Source organism: Caenorhabditis briggsae (assembly GCF_000004555.2).
Source record: "Caenorhabditis briggsae complete genome, chrX, whole genome shotgun sequence".
Lineage (NCBI taxonomy): Eukaryota > Metazoa > Nematoda > Chromadorea > Rhabditida > Rhabditidae > Caenorhabditis > Caenorhabditis briggsae.
Genome location: NC_013491.2, coordinates 7,664,638 through 7,683,150, shown reverse-complemented (window position 1 = coordinate 7,683,150; position 18,513 = coordinate 7,664,638). Strand labels below are relative to the sequence as shown.

At 36.2% G+C, this 18,513-nt stretch overlaps 5 protein-coding genes across 5 annotated transcripts in view; 1 reads left to right on the top strand and 4 right to left on the bottom strand.

The window, feature by feature from the left end:
- The window catches only part of CBG14018, a gene marked incomplete at both ends in the record, with an annotated part of 5,347 nt that extends 2,747 nt beyond the window's left edge, over positions 1–2,600 (bottom strand). Inside the window, 4 exons of the mRNA XM_002644215.1 lie at positions 1,888–2,043; positions 2,109–2,209; positions 2,257–2,365; positions 2,410–2,600. Of these exons, the coding sequence (XP_002644261.1) occupies positions 1,888–2,043; positions 2,109–2,209; positions 2,257–2,365; positions 2,410–2,600 (557 nt within the window). The remainder of the gene's footprint in view (positions 1–1,887; positions 2,044–2,108; positions 2,210–2,256; positions 2,366–2,409) is intronic.
- A 2,410-nt stretch (positions 2,601–5,010) lies between these two features.
- CBG27612 lies at positions 5,011–5,640 on the bottom strand (the record flags this gene model as incomplete). The annotated part of the gene is made up of 2 exons (XM_045239400.1): positions 5,011–5,075; positions 5,358–5,640. 2 exons carry the CDS (start codon positions 5,638–5,640, stop codon positions 5,011–5,013), a joined length of 348 nt encoding a protein of 115 aa, XP_045099452.1.
- A 5,068-nt stretch (positions 5,641–10,708) lies between these two features.
- CBG14016 lies at positions 10,709–13,928 on the bottom strand (the record flags this gene model as incomplete). The annotated part of the gene is made up of 10 exons (XM_002644214.1): positions 10,709–10,755; positions 10,820–10,936; positions 10,984–11,088; positions 11,133–11,189; positions 11,238–11,299; positions 12,058–12,122; positions 12,169–12,290; positions 12,439–12,514; positions 13,048–13,125; positions 13,170–13,928. 10 exons carry the CDS (start codon positions 13,926–13,928, stop codon positions 10,709–10,711), a joined length of 1,488 nt encoding a protein of 495 aa, XP_002644260.1.
- A 1,347-nt stretch (positions 13,929–15,275) lies between these two features.
- On the top strand, positions 15,276–16,160 carry CBG14015 (the record flags this gene model as incomplete). The annotated part of the gene is made up of 2 exons (XM_045239399.1): positions 15,276–15,716; positions 16,020–16,160. 2 exons carry the CDS (start codon positions 15,276–15,278, stop codon positions 16,158–16,160), a joined length of 582 nt encoding a protein of 193 aa, XP_045095317.1.
- Positions 16,161–16,412: 252 nt separating this feature from the next.
- CBG27611 lies at positions 16,413–18,072 on the bottom strand (the record flags this gene model as incomplete). The annotated part of the gene is made up of 2 exons (XM_045239398.1): positions 16,413–16,573; positions 18,033–18,072. The coding sequence occupies 2 exons, from the start codon at positions 18,070–18,072 to the stop codon at positions 16,413–16,415; spliced, it is 201 nt and encodes a 66-aa protein (XP_045099451.1).
- Positions 18,073–18,513: the final 441 nt, after the last annotated feature.

Sequence of the window (18,513 nt, the reverse complement as noted above, 5' to 3'; positions counted from 1 at the left end):
GAACTTGCGACGGCTTCGGCCGCACAAAATTGCGCGAGGCCTTCGGCCGGCCTTCGGCCGGCCTTTTGGACAGCCCTGGTTAGGGCACAAGAGATATAGAAATTTTTAAGCTCAGGAATTTTCAAATTCCAAAAAATTTGAGAGCTCTAATCAGTTTTCAAAAAATAACTAGAAGTAGGAATGGTTTCGAAAATTGAACGCCGTTCTTTTTACAAAATGGGCGGAGTGAGTGGTGATTGGCTCAGAACTATGGTACTTTTTAAAATAAAGAGCTTCATAATTTACCATTAGCAGAAATGTGAGTTTTATTTTCGAAAAACTGATTGAGCTTCAGATGAAAATACTGACTGGAAAAAATGCTCAAACTGACAAGTTCATTTCAGAAAAACTTCTTTGCTATAATTGTGAATGGTAATTTCGGAAATCTGAGTTTGAAATTTTCAAACAATAAACCAAACTCTGGATTATTCTAAGCTTTACTTATTAACATTTATTCCAGATCCGGCGCGCAAGAAAATTTCCCAAACATATTTTCTTTCCGACTAAATATTTGTAGGTTAACTGAATTAAATATGATTGATCTCAATGAGTACTAAGAAATGATAATATTTCGAGAATTGTGTCTTGTTAATGAACAAAGTTACAGACAAATAATGAGTCCCAGCCTGGCCTGGCGCCAACAGGCGTTAATTTGCTCTCACAGTAAACCTGAAAAAATTGATTATCCCTCTTCAAATTACCATAGTCCAAAAAATTTCAATGGCCGTCCCTTTTTCCTTCCTTTGCTTCACACTTCATATTTATTTCTCCTGCGTTCTCTCTGTAATGTCTTTAGTATTTCCAACTTATAGTGCTTTTTCTACCCTCCTCCGCGAAACATGTGTCCTGTTTCGAGGAAGTTCGTGACAGGAGCGACTGGCACCACATTTATTAGTCTCTTTGAGAGCAACGCTATTTTTCTCTGCAGAAAAAAATTTTATGAGCAGTAAATACAAACTAGTCAACGAATGAGGCAGGAGAACGTTTTTTAAACAAAAACTAGAACGAACATTTCTGTCATTTGAGAAGTATCAAACTAATTTTTTAATATTGGAGGAACTTAGTAGTTCAGAAAAAAAGTTGGGAAATGACTTTCCAAGCTTGGTAGAAATGAATGAAAAAAGGAAGGAAGAGAAATGGCAGATTGAACGGGAAATTATAGAAAAAAACTGATAATCGAAAAACGGCGACACATAAATGAAGTTGACGTTTTCAAATTGAACGAATGACTGAAAGCAGATAAATATTGTGGCATACCCTAACTTTAATCCGATTTTAGTTTCAAACATCAATCCAAAAACTCCAAAAAGTTTAATTATTAAAAATCCAAGAGATCCAAAATTTTATAATCCAAGAAATCCCAAACTTGAATTCATTATTTCAGGCAATTTTCAAAGTAGATACTGATGAAATTGAGAATGTTTTATAATTTTACAGATTTTGATTTGATTATTATCTGATTGATGGAAATAACAAGCCATTTTCTCGGATTGAAATCAGCAGCATCCATTTTAGGAGGAAAAGGCAGTTTGTTGTGAGTTTTTGTCCAAATTTAAGCGGTTTTCATCATCTGAAGAATGCGAAACTTTGAAGCTAGAATTATCAGGTATGTTGTATTTTGAAATTTCTGCGGCTTCAACCTATCGGAATAAAATGATTTTTCGAAGACTCGTGCTTGTAACAATACTTCTGAAAAATTGAAATCAAGGTAATTATTTAAATGTATTTATTAGGAAACAAAACCATTGGAAAACCAAGAACAAAAAAGACCTAGAAAAGTACAAATGATAAGCAAAATGTTTGTTTTCATATCGAATCATTCAATTAATTTAATTGTCCATGAAAAACTTTGACATGTTCGGATTTTTTCCATCAATCCACTGATCGAAATTTTCATCGAGTTCTCCACTATTTGATCGGATGAATGCGTCTTTAAAGCGTTGTGGAGAAGAATAGTTTTTCTCAAACTTTGTGAGATTCATATTATAGGAGAATGTGTCGAATCTGTAAAAATTGTTTGATTGGATTGTTTATCTTTGTGTCATTTTAACACTAATCTTGATACTCACAGTGCAAGTCCATCTGGACCCGGCAAACGTTGGAGACTACTGAATCTCTGATCGATCTTATGGCAATTTGTGTAGATATTAATGTGAACCTCATTCATAGTCTGAAAATATCAGAAAATTCATGAAATTTGTTTAGTTTTCAACTCACATTCCACTGCGAACCATTTCTAGGCAGTTCGACTACTTTCTGATGATGCATCTCATTCTTGTTGGTACACGAGAATTTCAGAATTTCAATAGGATCTAGCGCATTCATGCTGAAAATTGTAATTTGTTGAACTGGTACCGAGAATATCCTCACAAGTTGTCTCTCGTTGCACGGTGATAAGTTGCCATTGCGCAAAATGGTGTATTGGCGCAGGTGAAAGTTCCGTTGTAGAGGATGATGACTTTGTCTGGACTAGTATCGTTTCTAAGAGCTTCAATTGAGTAGTCTTCGTTGGCGACGGCTAGTGAAACTGTCATGACTAATAGAAGTAGGATTGGCTTCATTTTATAACTCTGAAAAGATGTAATTTATTTTTGAATTTACTAAACCCTTGAATCAAAAGTTTAAGAAGTTACGAAAATCGACTTTTTTTTGAAACATCGAGTAGAATTAGGTTTATTAACGATTTCTGTGAAAACTAAAGAATGATTTGCGATAAATGTTAAGAAAAAACTTGGATATTTGATGTGGGGGCAGACATTCAAAGAAGAAATGGGCGGGGTTTTTTGAGGGCGCTCCCAGTGTGCATTCCAAAGTACTTGGTAGTACCACGAACCACATGGTACTAAGCAGTGCGTTGGATCAAAGCAAAATTAGATTGTGAGCAAAAGACTGGACATCCTTATAGTATCCTACCGTATGCTGAGTGTTTAATGAAAGTTTCTCTATTTTCATTTCAAACGAATACTTTGAAAAGAGAAAAATATAACAAATGGCTGCCTAGTCAGCTTTTGAAGGGCTTTGTAATATGAATTGAGAAAAGAAATATACTGAAACTCAAAAAAGGAAAAATCCGGGGTTCTCAAAAAAAAAAACGATTTTGCAAAAATCTAGAACTTTCAAAATTTTAAAGGTTTTTGATCACAAAACTTGAATCACATTCCAGGAAAAACAATTCAATTTTTTTTGAAACAATGGAAGGTTTCAGCTGAATATAATTTTTTGAAAAAACATTAAACTTTAACAACATTTTATTACAAAAGTTAGAATTCCAGAAAACAAGTGCTAATAAAATCTAGTGAAAAAAAGAAAAATCTAGTGTTCATGCAAACCTAATAATTTTGAAATAAATTAGAAAACCGAGAACAAGACAAGAACATAGAGTGAAAACAAAAAACGTCTTAAGAATAAAAACATAAATTGTGATTATCTTGTCCAATTTTGAAGCACATGCTGCTGGACGGATAGAGACCGCAGTTCTGAAATTTATCTTGGTAACACAAATTATAAGAGTATCAGAAAATTAATTTTTGTACCCTCTACAAACTTCAAAACCAACTCACTTTTCCTTCCCTTCGAGCGTCATGGAGTCCGAACAAAACAGTTTTTCTAATTGGCATGGAAGACTGTTTGAAAATTGAACGCTCTTCCGTTCAGTTTCTTTCTGGTCATACGTTCCGAGTGGCATGCACGCAATTATAGGGAGAATAAGGACAAAAAATAGCAATTGGATTTTCATTTTCTCGAATAAAAAAGTTTTCCCAACGCAGAAGTGATATTTTTCCTAATGTGATGGCTGATTAGCTGAAGACTGAGGTTACTGAAGACTGAGGTTAGAGATAGGGTCAGCTAGTGTAACATTTGATGAAACAGCAATTTGATTGATAGAGAGGCACGAACCACAATTTTTTGAATCAATCTTTCACAGTGCTCCAGAATAATGAGTGCACCTTGAATGAAAGTGTACACTGAATAAGAAATACTGAATAAGAAATTTTACGGTTATTTTAAATGGAGGAATCTTGGAAACTTTCTTGCGCACCGTTCAATATATATAAGACAATTCAAAATATATTCAAAATGTATATTATATTCAAAATATATTCGCAATATTCAAATTCAAAATAATGTATACAAAAAAAAAACAAAAATATATATTCTTTTTTTTTTTGTTTTTAATGAGTCATATTCTTCAAAAAACCCAGGAACCTTTGACTTTTCATTGCTACTTTTCATTGGTGGGTGACATTAGTAGTATTTTTATTGCCAGTTTGTATTGGTCTGACTTCTGATATTATGATAAAGGAAGTATCAATTGACAACGTATTCTATATATAATATAATCACAGAAACAAAAGAAAACCTTCTCCAATACTTTTTTCGCAGTTTCTTGTTTTTCTCACATTGTTAGAGAGTGATTGAGAAAAGTTGGATTAAAGTTAAGAGTTAGTTGGCCCTTCTATCACATGTTTTTAGGCGTCTATTTTTTCTGCATTCAACAAAATTGAATTATATAAATTTTCAAAGTTTTCGTTCATTCCACAACTTTTGGAAATACTGATTTTTCTCAAAAATCTTCGTTAATGCGAACTGTGACTTTTTATAAACACTCTTTGTAGAATTGATCCAAGTTGTCGGAAACCTTTTGACCAGTTTCAATTTTCAAATATTTATGAAAAAAGTTGCACAAAAGTGAAAGAAGGTGAAAAAAGAAATACAAAAAAAGGAAATAGAAAAGTGGAAGTATTTTTTTAAACAATTAGATAATTTGTGAAAATTATGAATAGGGTTGCAGGTGAATGAAGTGTGGAAAAGTGTAGATGACATTATGTAAAACCTGAAAACATATATTTTTCTTCTTGCTTTTTTTGTTGGTTGAATATCAACTCACTTATTAATTTTTAGATTTGCAAAAATGAATGGAAAAGCTGTCAAATGGGTATCGAAAATGAGCTTTGCGTTTAAAATGCATAATTAGTTTTTTTTTTTGCAAGTAGAGTAGAGCATAGCCAAAACTGTGAATGACAGAACATGTACATCTGAAAAACCTTTTTTGTGAGAGATAAATAATGATACAGTTTTTATTTACCTGAAAATCTCTTGAAACATATTTTCATATGGAATTTTTTTTTGATTTTCATAAGAAACCGATATAGTTAATTCCAAAGTCAAGACTGCCTTTGAAAAATTGTAAGCTATTTTGAAAATTTATAACAAAAATCTGTGAGAAACATTGAATAGCTATAAACTCGCTATAATTCGTTGCGACCCTGTTCTGAAAAAAGAAACCATTGGAATAGACAAAATCCCTACAAACTCACAATAAGCTGTACTTTTGTAAAACTGGCGGATCCAGTTTAACACGACCACGTTATATGCAGCATGGTCAATTTGATCCGATCGCAAATGCTCCGATGTCCAGTCACTGGGGCTCTCTGTGTCCATGATTTCCAGCACAATATGGAGGCAGTGCGCTTTCAGGGACTCGTCTTTGTTGAAACGGACATTTTGCACATTAATGTGCTTGAAGAAAGGGACATAGCCAAAGGATACGAACCGACGGTTTCTTCCAAGACGACCAATTACGTTTTTGGCCTGTTCCATCTCCGATCTCGAATAAGTATGAACTCTCCAGAGAAGAATTTGTTTATTTGTAAGATTGTAAAAAGCTATAAGGGCAGTTCTGTCCCCATGACGGAGTGTGTCATAGGCGGTCTCAACTCCAATGAAGATAGGATTGTTTGATTTTCTCTGGAATGAGTTGCAGATGTCGCTTGCCTCGTTGAAATTTTTCGTTATCATTATGTTCAGCCGAATGTCCCACGGCCGTTCTGGGTCAAGATCCGGATAAAAAAGCTGCCTGGGGAGGCCAGAGCGTTGTTGGATCATGGTCCGAATTCTTTCAGGCTACACGAAATCGTGGTTCAGCACGGCTCTCAAATTTGCCTCAACCCAAGGCGGCATATCGGACATCAATCCACTGGCAATCATCATTGATAGCACGTGATTCAGCCTGTTCTGGACTTCCTTCGAAAAATCACCCCTTTGATGAGCATACAAATTGCATCAAGGAAAGCGGCAGTTGAAATTGCTCTTGCAGAGCTGGGTCTCGAGTCTCGAGTAGATTACAAATTTTGGAATGGACGTGCATAGGTCTGACAAAAATATAAAACTGAGGTTCAGATGTAGAGAAATACGGATAAAACAGTGAGAATTTTTTTGAGAATCAAATTTTAATTTGCTCTAATAGAAATTTCAGAAAACTCTTATAGAACGGAAAAAGAAAGTTTGGACGAGGTTTTATTTTTGCAATATGAAAACACATCTTCTCAGCTTTAGCCCCGCCCATTTAGCCCCGCCCTTTTATCCGTTCTTTTATCCGTTTCTGTTTTTTTTTGTCTTCTCTGTGTCTCACAAGGAAACCACAACACTTCGTAAACCTTAAATTTGATTTTAATTTCAGCATGGGTTAACAATAGTCTATCTAGACAACTCTCGAAAATTTTGAATCCAGTCGTCAGTTACAGCTGAGTTTGTTGCCAGATAGTCATACAGTTCACTCGGTGATGGATATCTAAGTGGCCCCCCGGATAACGGGTTCCTGTCAAATTGAGAAGATTTCAATGGGTATGTACCGGATAGGGCCGATTCAAGTTGAACTTTTAATTTTCTGTAAGTTTCCATTGCTAAACAGCAAATTTTCGAGAGAAAAAAAAAATACTATTGCGACTTTTGGCAAATCAAGTAACCATAATGTAGGATTTCCTAGAAGTTATCAATTTTTGAGCATTAGACTTTAAAAATCCCTACGGGAAAAAATATTTTTTACGGGAAAAATTATTTTTTCCAGAGAAGTATTTATGAAAACCTGTTACAAAAAACTGCACGGCTTGTTTCAAGTTCTTCCCCATCAAAGCTTTCGTTCATTCTTTTTCTATCCGTTTCCAAGTTTTCATTTAGAAAAAGAAATATTGGAAAAAATGGCAGTTGTTCACGTACCCTGCTTTTTTCCTGTTCTTCTTTTTTCTGAGCATCAGACTTTTGAGCACCATTGCCGACAAATGTGGATGACCCGTGCCTGGCACTTCTCCCTTCATCTGCGTTTCTTCGTAGGCTCATCTTTTTCTTTAAAAAATAAATGAGACGTCTGGTAGCAAAAAATGCCAATTCAAAAATAATGAGCAACACTTCTCAAGGAAAACAGAAAGAGGGAGACCAAAATCATCATTTCTCACATTATAAATTGTCAGTCAATACCGGAAAAGTGTTTTTTTTTCAGATTCACAGAATCCTTTTCATAAAAAAGAATAATAAAAACCCATCCTCTAATAAAATTTCGTGCGTCTCAGTTTGTGCAATTTGTACAGTACAATTCGTCTACTCGGTTACTGCAGACATTTTCTCACTTTTTTCGAAAGCACCGATGTTTTCTTTTTCTACCAAGGGACAAAAGTGGTAAGTTGGAACAAATGGTCGCAACCGAAAAAGCTTCACAATATAAATCGCAAAGCTCCAGAGCTGGTTATCTGTGATAACTTCAAAAGTTACTCAAATTCACTCAAAAACTGGTTTTGGAGTGATGTTTATAGCAAAAACTCGAAATTGTTCGACCCGATTCAATCATCACCATTGATTCTGAATGCTAAGAAAAGTTTTTGCGTTGTAATCGGAAAAAATGGAAAATATTATCATCAACACATTCCAGGAAGGTTTGAAAGTTTATTTTGCTATAATTGACGACTGTTTCAGTTTGTCTCTTTTTCAAAACATCCTTTTATTATTTTTAATTGATGTGGTCTCCCAATATTGTCAAAAAAGATTTTGAGTAAACTTTTTAGCAATGCGAAACATTGCTGCTAGAGACTACAATTTTAGTATCTTCATCATAAAAGGGTAGCGCTCAAAACAATCTGAGCAATGCATTAGTCGTAATTTCCTACAAATTTACTTTAATAACAGTTTTTTGTATGTTTTTAATTTTTGTGTTGCAAGTAGTTGAAACTCTAGCCTAACTTTTTCATTGAAACATTTGCGCCCCGTCGCACTTATTCGTGAATTCCCCGAGGAAAACTGAATTTTTCGTTAGGTGGCATAACTATTTTGAGTTATTTCAGTCATTTTTTTAGTATTCAGTCGACAAATCAAAGGTAAAATGGTCTGAAAACAGATAATTTACTTTTCAGCTGAATTTGTTGCAGCAAATAATGAATCAAAGCTAATACTTGTCATATTTTCGTTTGCAACAACACGAATTGAGGCTTTTCTTTTATAACAACGACAATAAAAGTAAGTTTTTGTTCACAGAGAAATCCAAAAAAAAAAAACCATTGACAATATAATATTTCCAAAACGTTTTATGAGAGTGATTTTGACAACCTCAAGTCTTAAAAATCACCGTGAGAGCCGAAGATTAGACTGTGGAAAGTCTTTTTCTTCTAGCAATGTGTGGCTTAGCTCACTTATAGGCGGACGGCTACTCCCACTAGCTGCAATGGGAACTTTTTGCCCAATAACTTTCAAAAAATCAATAGAAGAGCCTAAAATCAGGCTGAAAATTATTTTTCAGCAATGTGTGGATTAGTTCTCTGGCGACTATTTTTACAAATGAAAAGGTAAACTTTTTTGCAAAAAAACTAGCAAATTCTCTCATACTTCTGCACATTTCCAAACAATACAAATTTCAGGTCTTTGCTCGGATTGTTTGCTCGAAAAAGGAAAAGTGGGACGGCGGAGCTTAACTTTCTAAAGTGCGTGTATCTAATTGTAAGGGCTTGTAAACATCGTCAGTTGCAAATATTGTGGTGGAATTACAAGCTGTCTTGTCATCCGAAATTTGTGGTTGACGATGTATCAATTTGATTATCAAAAATTCTGAAGGGTGAGTTTTCTCAATTTTGGAATTTTCAGATTTGAAGTTCCCTTTGTGGGGATGGAAGATGTAAGAAAGGGGATGAAAGATGCAAGAAAAAAAAGAAAAACATAATGGAAAATTGTACAAAAATGTGATTTTTATGTGTTCGGGCGAGAGTACAAGTCACAGAGAAACTGTCAAGCAGAAATAGTATGGCTAAAACAAGCTATGGGAAAAACTGTAAATTTATGCAAGAAAATATCAAACGATTTGTGAGAACCAAAAATATTGCATGATTGCATGATTTTTGAACTGTTCATAAAAATGTGGAAACTACAATGTATCTGGCAAAGCATTGCAAACTAGCTTAAAAATTACAGACTATAATAATTAGATTTCTGAAAATGAGCGCTACACCAAGTTTTTCAGGATTGGACTTTTCATTTTTTAAATTTTATTCTACCTTTCGTTTGTGTTCTTGAGCCAAGAATGAGCTTGAGGTTTTTTTTTGAATAATTGAAAAGTAAAATCTTGTTTTCCAGTCACCAAAACAGAACAGAAAAGATGTCCGATGATGATTAGTTCATCAGACACCATGACCACACATTCTGGTGAATTTCAAACATTGGCACTTATATAAGTACAAAATCCAATCAGAAGTGATTGACGTGTAAAGCAGCTTGAATCGAATGCGTCGACATCGTCGGATATTCAGATGATGATTGTACATATCCAGAAGCCGATACTGAAAGGAAAGCAAACTAAATCCAGAACACTCAGCTTTGCTGGAAGGGACAAGAAAAACTAAATGACAAAGACTCACGGCAAAATGGAATCCTGAGGAGACAACAGAAGCAGATTTAAATTTAAAAAACTTGCTTCATGTAGCCACGGATTTGTTGGTTCTTATTTCCTGTTGACTGTGCATTTGGAGATATGCTAACAAACAGCCGAGCTTGCTCATTGCAATGGTGAGGTCAACAGAATTTTCGGATATATCCGGCCATTGAATGTTTTCGTCGGTACGAGCAGAAGCGGGACAGAATTGTTTGATGGGATCTGTTTTTTCTTGAATCTTGAACCAGGTGTGAATACGAACAGACGGCTCTGCCGTTTCAGTTTCTTTTCCATTCTCTTGCATTTTGAATTAATTCGGCCAACGAATCAATTTTTTCGCATAATCCCACAGACAGTATGCCAAAAACGTTTCCGATCGTCCATGAAGTCTTCTGAAAAAATTACCGGTCATCCGCTGAAAATATAACTACAAGCCAACTAAACTAGGCTATAATTCAGCTATAAAGACATAGTTTTTTTTTTATCTATCAAAATTTTCTGTTTTTTATGTCCTACAGGATGTAAGTTGATAACTTCTTGATATCTTTCTTAGGAACTGAGATATATTGACTCGAAGTTAAGCTAAGCCGAATATCTCATCGTTAAAACTACAGTACCCCTGAATGATCCTCCTCCCCCCTCCTTCCCCCTGATCCTCTTTTATTGCTCCCATCGTGTGTGTTCTTTGGTCCGTTCCTCCTTTTCTCTAGTTTTCACTGGTCCCACATAGTTTCTCTAAACCTCCTATTTATATGTATTCTCTCGCCCAAGTGTTGATGTTTCTTTTGTTGTGGTCTGAACGGGTAGAAACTGGAAGCAATGAAATTTATTTTAGTGAAAAGCTGTGAAAAAATGACTATAATTATAGAATGCTGAAAAAATAGTGAATATCCGAGGTATTGAAATGAGGAAAAGGAAAACAATTAGTGAAATTTAAAATCGGAGAGGTCTAGATAGATTGTAGGAAAGGCAATATGAAGAAAATCAGTCGCTGTCGACGTCGTTGCAATCACTTTTCTCGAAGACGATCCCTGAAAAATCGATATTACTGGTGATAGCCTGAGCAATACCCCCACAAAACATTGAAAATCTTACCGCATCTTTTCCAGGTGTTATTCCCGACCATTGAACCCTTGGAGCGCAGGATAATGCTCTCCTCCAGGATCGTTTCCAAAATGTTTGTCTTTGAAATTTTTGAAGAGGTCAGACCCTCTGAAAATTAGCGATAAATCCAAACAAAAAGGAAAAATGGAACTCACTCTCAAAGATCTTCTTCGCGGCGGAGAAGCATTTGCCGAATTCGAAACATTTCGTCTTTTGAGGCTTAACGATGAAGGCGGTGTTCAAAATGACATCAATCTTCTCTGGAATTTCAAATTTTAGGAGAATCAAAAATTTGGAAACTAACTTTTCTTCAGTTTTGCCTCCTCGAAACTCTTCCATGGGTACTTAGCGGCCATATATTCTGGAAAAAACTGATTTCTTTTGTTTAGATTATTATTTCAAAACTCACTCATATTCTCTTCTCCGTACATGCGCATGTTTGTTTGTTGAAAGAGTGGTTGGGTTGATAAGCTGGAAAAAAATAATTGAAATCTCAGAAAACAAAACAAAAGGAATGCACAAGTCAGGTCTGCTCTATGACTCCCAAAGTGTGAAGATTCGCAAGATTACCCTATGTTTATACTTGTAATACAATACCAATATTGGTGAGTTGTTGACAACTTTTTTGTACAATTTCATCCAAACAAGATAAGCCGCATGAAACGAATCAAGTGCCGAAAAACTCAAAATATCACTAAATTCCGAATCATGTGCTTTCAAACCCGCTTATTTCGCTTTGTTAGATTTTTACACAAAAGTTGTCAACTACAAAATTTTAGCGCTATATTTGTTTAGTATAATCTCAAATTTTAAGAAAAGGTGAACAATCCTGGATCACTTGTTTTGGACTTTAAAGTTGACTATAATAGGAATACGAAAGCCGGGGTGCTGTATATCAATTCCTTTGCAAGCGGTCAAAAAGTTGTCAACTGATATAATGTTTATCACACTATCCTTAACATTTTGTTAGTTGACAACATTTTTGATAACTCTTATGGGGATTGGTATGTAGTACCCCAGATACCATAATCACGGGAAATCAATCAACCTTTACGACCTGTATCTCATCTCTCATGATAGCTATCAAAAAGTTGTTAACGAACAAAATGTTTATCATATTACGCAAAACATTTTGTTACTTCTCAATTACTCAATTACAACTTCTCAATTACTCTTACAGTAACCGAGATAAATGACAAAAACTCACGTCTGGAAGTATCGCGTATTACTTGTCAAGACTCGTTGGCTCGTCATTTCTTTCCATCTCCACAAGTCCATGCTCAATTGTGTAGAACTGTAATTTTTGAGATTTTGAAATTTTACAAAAAAAAATACTATACCTTAACATTTTCGTCTTCTAACTCTACACAAAATCCACGGCTAGAAAAATCGGCCATGTCCAAAACTTGGAGAGCTTTAGATCCGTCTCGGTATTCATTTCTCTGGAAGGTTCCAGAGATTTCTGAAAGATCCAAAAAATTACAAATTATGTAATTTAGAAATTTGAGATTCAGAAATTCAGAAAATTAAAAATTCAGAAGTTGAGAAAATCAGAAATTCAGAAAGAATAAGTAAATTGAATTTCCGGTTCTGAAAATTAAAATACTCACCATCCTCCAACACAACTCGCAGGAATAGGGAATATCGGAAGAATATATTGAAAATATTCCAAAAACCCTTCCATTTCTAAGGTTTATTGAAGTTTTCAAAAAGTAGATATGTAGGTTAATGCTCAGAAAAATAAAAGGAACTTTCCGATTCCATGCAGAAGGATGTCTGGGAAGTTCCTGAGTAGTTAGACCTCTATTCATTCAAGGGGTCATTAGAAGATAAAACTGAGGAATGGAGTTCTCTTGTAGGAGGGGGAGGGGGTGGGGGGCGTAGACCTGGACATCGAGTGCGAGAGATCACAGACACAGGGTGTGTAAGGAATTGAGACATGTGCTGGTTCTGCAATAAACAACGTCTGTACGGTCCTCTGATGAGCGTATATGTGTGAGAATGCGAGTACAAACGTGTGTATGTGTACTGTGCGATTGGAACGGACCACGATACGAGATGAGAAACACAGAGACAATGACTGTTTCTTTTTTCCTTTTAATTCTCTTTCATTATTTTTCTTTCTCTTTTTTCTCAGAAGATCCTCCCTCAAAAGAAAAGTAAAAATAATTAATGCCTTTTCCATCTCTGCCGGTGTGTTCTCTGGGTCGTCGTAGAACTCTCCGTCTTGGTAAAGCAGTCTCTTCAAGCCAAAGTCTTTGAATCAAGTTCTCGGATGTTTTGCTGGCGAAGTAGCTCTGAAAAATATCATTTTAGGGTATAAGCGGAAACATTCACTCACTAATGAAATCCGTGTGATCGTTATGTAGAGTTCGCGGGCTGTGAACAGAAAAATGCTCTTCCAAAGTTTATCCTTCATCTCGGCTAATGGTTTTTTGGAGGTGTTGTATACCCAATTGATCAGAAGTGACCAGAGGGAAAGCTTGAAACCTCTCAGAATAGCGAAGTTAGTAACTAGCAACATGTGCAGATAGTTTACAGAAGAGTTTCTGAAGACATCCAGCAGTCCGTAAGTCGTGGACCTGTCTTTTTGAGTTGGAGTGATGTGAGGGAGAGATGCTTGTTGGTCGGATGTCGATGGAAGTTCGGAGTCGCCGTCTGAATCTTGAATTGATCCTTGTAGAGAATGTTCATCTTCATTATCCACTTCAACCCGTTCCTGATCGTCGTCAAACTTCTGAGCATCGACCATCATTGCATACCGTAGTCCTAGAGAAATCAGTTCCTCATGGGTTCCATATTCCGCCACCTTCCCGTCTTCCACATACACAATTTTGTCTGCTCCACGAATTGTCGATAAGCGATGAGCAATCATTATTGTGGTTCTTCCTTTCCTTGCGTTGTTCAATGCATCCTGAACAAGCCTCTCGCTGTGAACATCCAGAGCAGAAGTCGCTTCATCCAGTTGCAACATCTTGGGATTCCTGATGGCAATGGCCACTCGTTGCTTCTGACCTCCGGATATTTGAATGCCACCGTCGCCAATTACTGTGTCGTATCCTTTGGGTAGTTTCATAATGATATCGTGTGCATTTGCCATTCGAGCTGCCAAGTCATCTTGAGTAGCATTTGGATTTCCTTTCAACCGATTTTCTCACCACTTCTGGAAATTTAAATTTTCTAGATTTCCTGAATTTCCTAGAGATCATATTAATTTCAACTGATGTAATTTAGGACGACTAAAAACAGTTTTAAATTTCAAAGAATAATGTACTCACCAAAACTATTTACGAAAACTTCAGGAAAATAGATTGAAAATATTCCAAAAACCCATTCATTAGTAGGGTTTATTGGTTAATCTTCAGAAAAAATAAAAAAAGAACTTTGACTTCCATTCAGTAGGATGTCTGAAAGTTCCTAAATATTGAGACGTCTTTTCAGTGAAGTCCTCAAGGGAAGCTAAAACTGAGGACCGAAAAACATCAGACCTCAGTCGTCGCTGTATGGAGGGGTTATGATGTGGCCAGGAACTCCAAGGAATATGTGATGAGGAGACGCAGACGCCAAAGTGATAGTAAGAGATTCGATTTCATTGGTAAAATAAGAGACGCAGCGTCGATGGCCACGTATATTTTTTGCGGTCGCCCGACAGTCTCTTTTCCGCGAGCTGTCGCCCGAACGATGAAGTGGACCCCAAGAGGGCGAGAGGGAAAGAAAAAAAAACTGAACGATTGCGAAAGGGGAGTTGAGAACACCGGAGATTTGAAGTTACTGTTTGCGCTATAAGACAAATAATTAAAAAAGTGAGCTTCGCATGAAAGAGTGATCTCAAAATTAGAACTACTTTGTCTGCTGATTGCACTAATCTGTATATCTTCAGCTACCCGTCACACCGTCTCTTGTATCTTCTTTTGACTATTAGCGCTATGCATCTTCTTTGATAAATCGACGAATTCATGTAAACTTTTTTTTTGAAGCAAAAAAGATTTGAGATAAGGAAAGGGGAAAAGAACCGGTGAATAAGGGAATATTGACGGCAGTGAAGATGAACACTGTAATAGAAGAAATTATGAAATATCAGGTTGGGAGCTTCAGAAGGCATATCATGAAAAGAAAGAGAGGCATAACGTTTGAAATAAAAGAGACAGTGTGAAATTTGGCTCCTAGACGTTTGCGAACCACGACACTTGCGAACCCGACAGTTGAAAACGCGACGGTTGCGAACCACGACGTTTGCGAACCCAGGTCCGCAATTGCGCGTGGTGGTGTTTGCACAGAAATGCGAAAATCTTGTTTTCAGCTTTAAAAAAAGAAATATTGCGTATTCTTTGTTAGAATTCGGGGAAATTTGAAGAAATACATGATAAAATAGTCATGATTGTGGATAATGGTGATCAGTAAATAGATGTTCTTCTTCAAAACATTATATTCAGATAAAGAACCGTTTATGATATTTGACGAAGTACATCCAACAAACGGGAAGAGATACGTCGCATTCGGATCAAAAGTGGGACTTGAAATGTTGGAGAAGTCGTCGTTGCTCTTATCAGATGGCACATTCTCAGTAGCACAACCACCATTTGTTCAACTTTGGACAATTCATGCTACCTTCAGTGAATCCACGTTTCCAGTAGTTCATGTTTTGATGAGTGGCCGCCAGATCGTGGACTACGATTATGTGCTGGGACGTTTGAAATCGATCATTCCACTTTGGGACCCTCAGGATTATCTTGGAGACCTCGAAATCGGACAAGCAACAGCAATCAAAAATGCTTTTCCAAACATTCGCCAGACATACTGTTACTTTCATCTGTTACAGGCCTGGTTCCGACGATTGAAACAGCTTAAGCTGCAAGATTCGAACAGCCGAAATGCAGAATTTCGTAAAGTATATTCGAAACTTCTACGTGGGACCGGTCAGAATTTTGAAGTTCCCTCCAGCCACTTGGAATGTCTCGGACAGATCTTTCCGCCATCTTCCTCGAACTAAGAACTCCGTAGAATCACAACATCGTAATCTGGAGGCATGTGTTGTTGACACAAGAGGAAGATCGACACCACTACTCTCAGAACTTCTCAAATGTCTCCGTCAGGAGGCGAGCAAACTTAAGTTTGACAAAGAAGCTCTTGAAACAGATCCAACATACAAGGTTAAAGTTTTCACTTATATTTTTCAATAATTATCTTATAGGTGTCTGCTGAACGCAAGAAGAAAGATATTCTAAAAGATCAAAGAATTCTCAAAGTTCTGGATGCGAGAATTGCTCTAGGCTCACAACTGAAGGGTATTTCTTTCTTCAAGGCAATTCGTGCAGCGAAAAAGTATACCTAATTTGATTTCTGTTTTATTTCTTCTTCATCATTGTTGTTGCTTTTGTTGTTCAATTTGTTGTCTTTTTTTTTTGATTTTGCTTCGTTAATTTTGTTGTCATTTCTGTTCTAAAATAAATTTCAAAAAATTTTTCGTGTTTCTTCTATTATTTTATCATGTATTTCTTCAAATTTCCCCGAATTCTAACAAAGAATACGCAATATTTCTTTTTTTTACTGGAAACGTGGATTCACTGAAGGTAGCATGAATTGTTCAAAGTTGAACAAATGGTGGTTGTGCTACTGAGAATGTGCCATCTGATAAGAGCAACGACGACTTCTCCAACATTTCAAGTCCCACTTTTGATCCGAATGCGACGTATCTCTTCCCGTTTGTTGGATGTACTTCGTCAAATATCATAAACGGTTCTTTATCTGAATATAATGTTTTGAAGAAGAACATCTATTTACTGATCACCATTATCCACAATCATGACTATTTTATCATGTATTTCTTCAAATTTCCCCGAATTCTAACAAAGAATACGCAATATTTCTTTTTTTAAAGCTGAAAACAAGATTTTCGCATTTCTGTGCAAACACCACCACGCGCAATTGCGGACCTGGGTTCGCAAACGTCGTGGTTCGCAACCGTCGCGTTTTCAACTGTCGGGTTCGCAAGTGTCGTGGTTCGCAAACGTCGCGGTTCGCAACTGACGGGTTCGCAAACGTCTAGGAGCCTGAAATTTAATAACATCATTGTCATAGTGAACGAGAAGGGCGTTTCCAACGGCTTTGGAAAATGGGAGATCCCGGCATTCACTGAGATTTGATTTTTTTTAAATTAACTTTGAAATTAAAATTAATGTTCTGAGGATGTGAGGTCTTATATCGGAAGGAGAGACAAGGCAGTGATGGGAGAGATGGGAGAAAAACGAAAAGCAGACTCTAACTATAGATTGACTCTTTAGTGCCGTGAAGACACCCAAAAGCGATTTATTGGGTCATTGAACAGAATAGCCGAAAGAACGATGAAAATTTGATAACAAGAATTCTGATAAATACTTGAATTCCATAGATTTTACGCCAATAGTTTTTTTTAGCTTGAGAGAGCTGAAAATGAGCAAAACTATGTCGGAAGAGTCGGAAGTCTCGGAAGTACGGAAGAAAAAGTCAGTGAAATTGGCCTCGATACCTATGAAACAGAGGGAGAGGTGTGTGGAACAACGGAAATTCTGAGGTGCCTCCTGGATTATAATACTACTAACAAACAAGCAATGAGCTTTGTATAAGTGTGTTTTCAGGTGCAGAATACTGATAAAGATTCTCTCTCTCTCTCTCTCTCTCTCTCTCTTCTCTCTCTCTCTCTCTCTCTCTCTCTCTCTTTCTTTCTTTCTTTCTTTCTTTCTTTCTTTCTTTCTTTCTTTCTTTCTTTCTTTCTTTTCTCTGTTTTTTTCTCTTACTCAGACACCACCTGAAAATTTCGACATGTCTTCAAAAAAAAAAACATTAAAAATTCATATAAAAATGATAGTAAAAAGAAAAACAGTTAAAAAAAGAGACAATTTAGAAATTTTCGGATATCCGCAGCATCAGACATTGCATCGATACTCCGTTTCGCTGCTGTTCCAAGAGCTCCATCCTCCTGAAATTAGTTAAAATCAACTGAAAAGTAGGTTTCTGTACATCGATTTTCATTGATTTTCTCTGGCAATTTGAAACAAAAACTTACAAAAGGTGTAGTCTTCGACTTGTTTCTTTCTGCTTCTTCTTCACTCTGTCCATGACTTTGACTCTTCTCGTGAGCTTGGATGCATACCAAATAGCATTGTTGACATTTTCTTGAAATTATACTTTTATTGAAAAAATAAACTAAATTAAACAACAAACTAACTTTCATGTGCTTTTCGAACTTTTTTCCATAGTTTTGGCATGTCTCTCTGGATCTGAAAACGAAAAAAAAACAATTTTTGACAACTCAAAGTTTCTTCAATCCCACGTTTTTCAATTTCGCTTTGAGTTTCTTCTCTACGACCTCGCACTTCCCTAGACATGGCCTTTAGCCAATCGAGATCGCGCTGCAGGGCTTTGACTGGAATTCGAGTTTTAAATTTTCATAATTTTGAAATCAACTCACTATGCTCCTCCTGTTCTCTTTCAAAATTGTCCATTTTTGTTGATGAAAAGCTGAAAAACTGTTTGCATTAATGACCCAAAAACTGGAGAACATCCGTGAACCCATTTTTCGGTTATTCATCAGTCGGGATAGAGAAATAAAACTCACCTTATTCAAACTTCTGCACGATAAATAAAGGAATAGAAAGTGATTAGTTAGTAAAGTAATTTGAGAAAAAATCAAAGAAAGATCTCCAGAT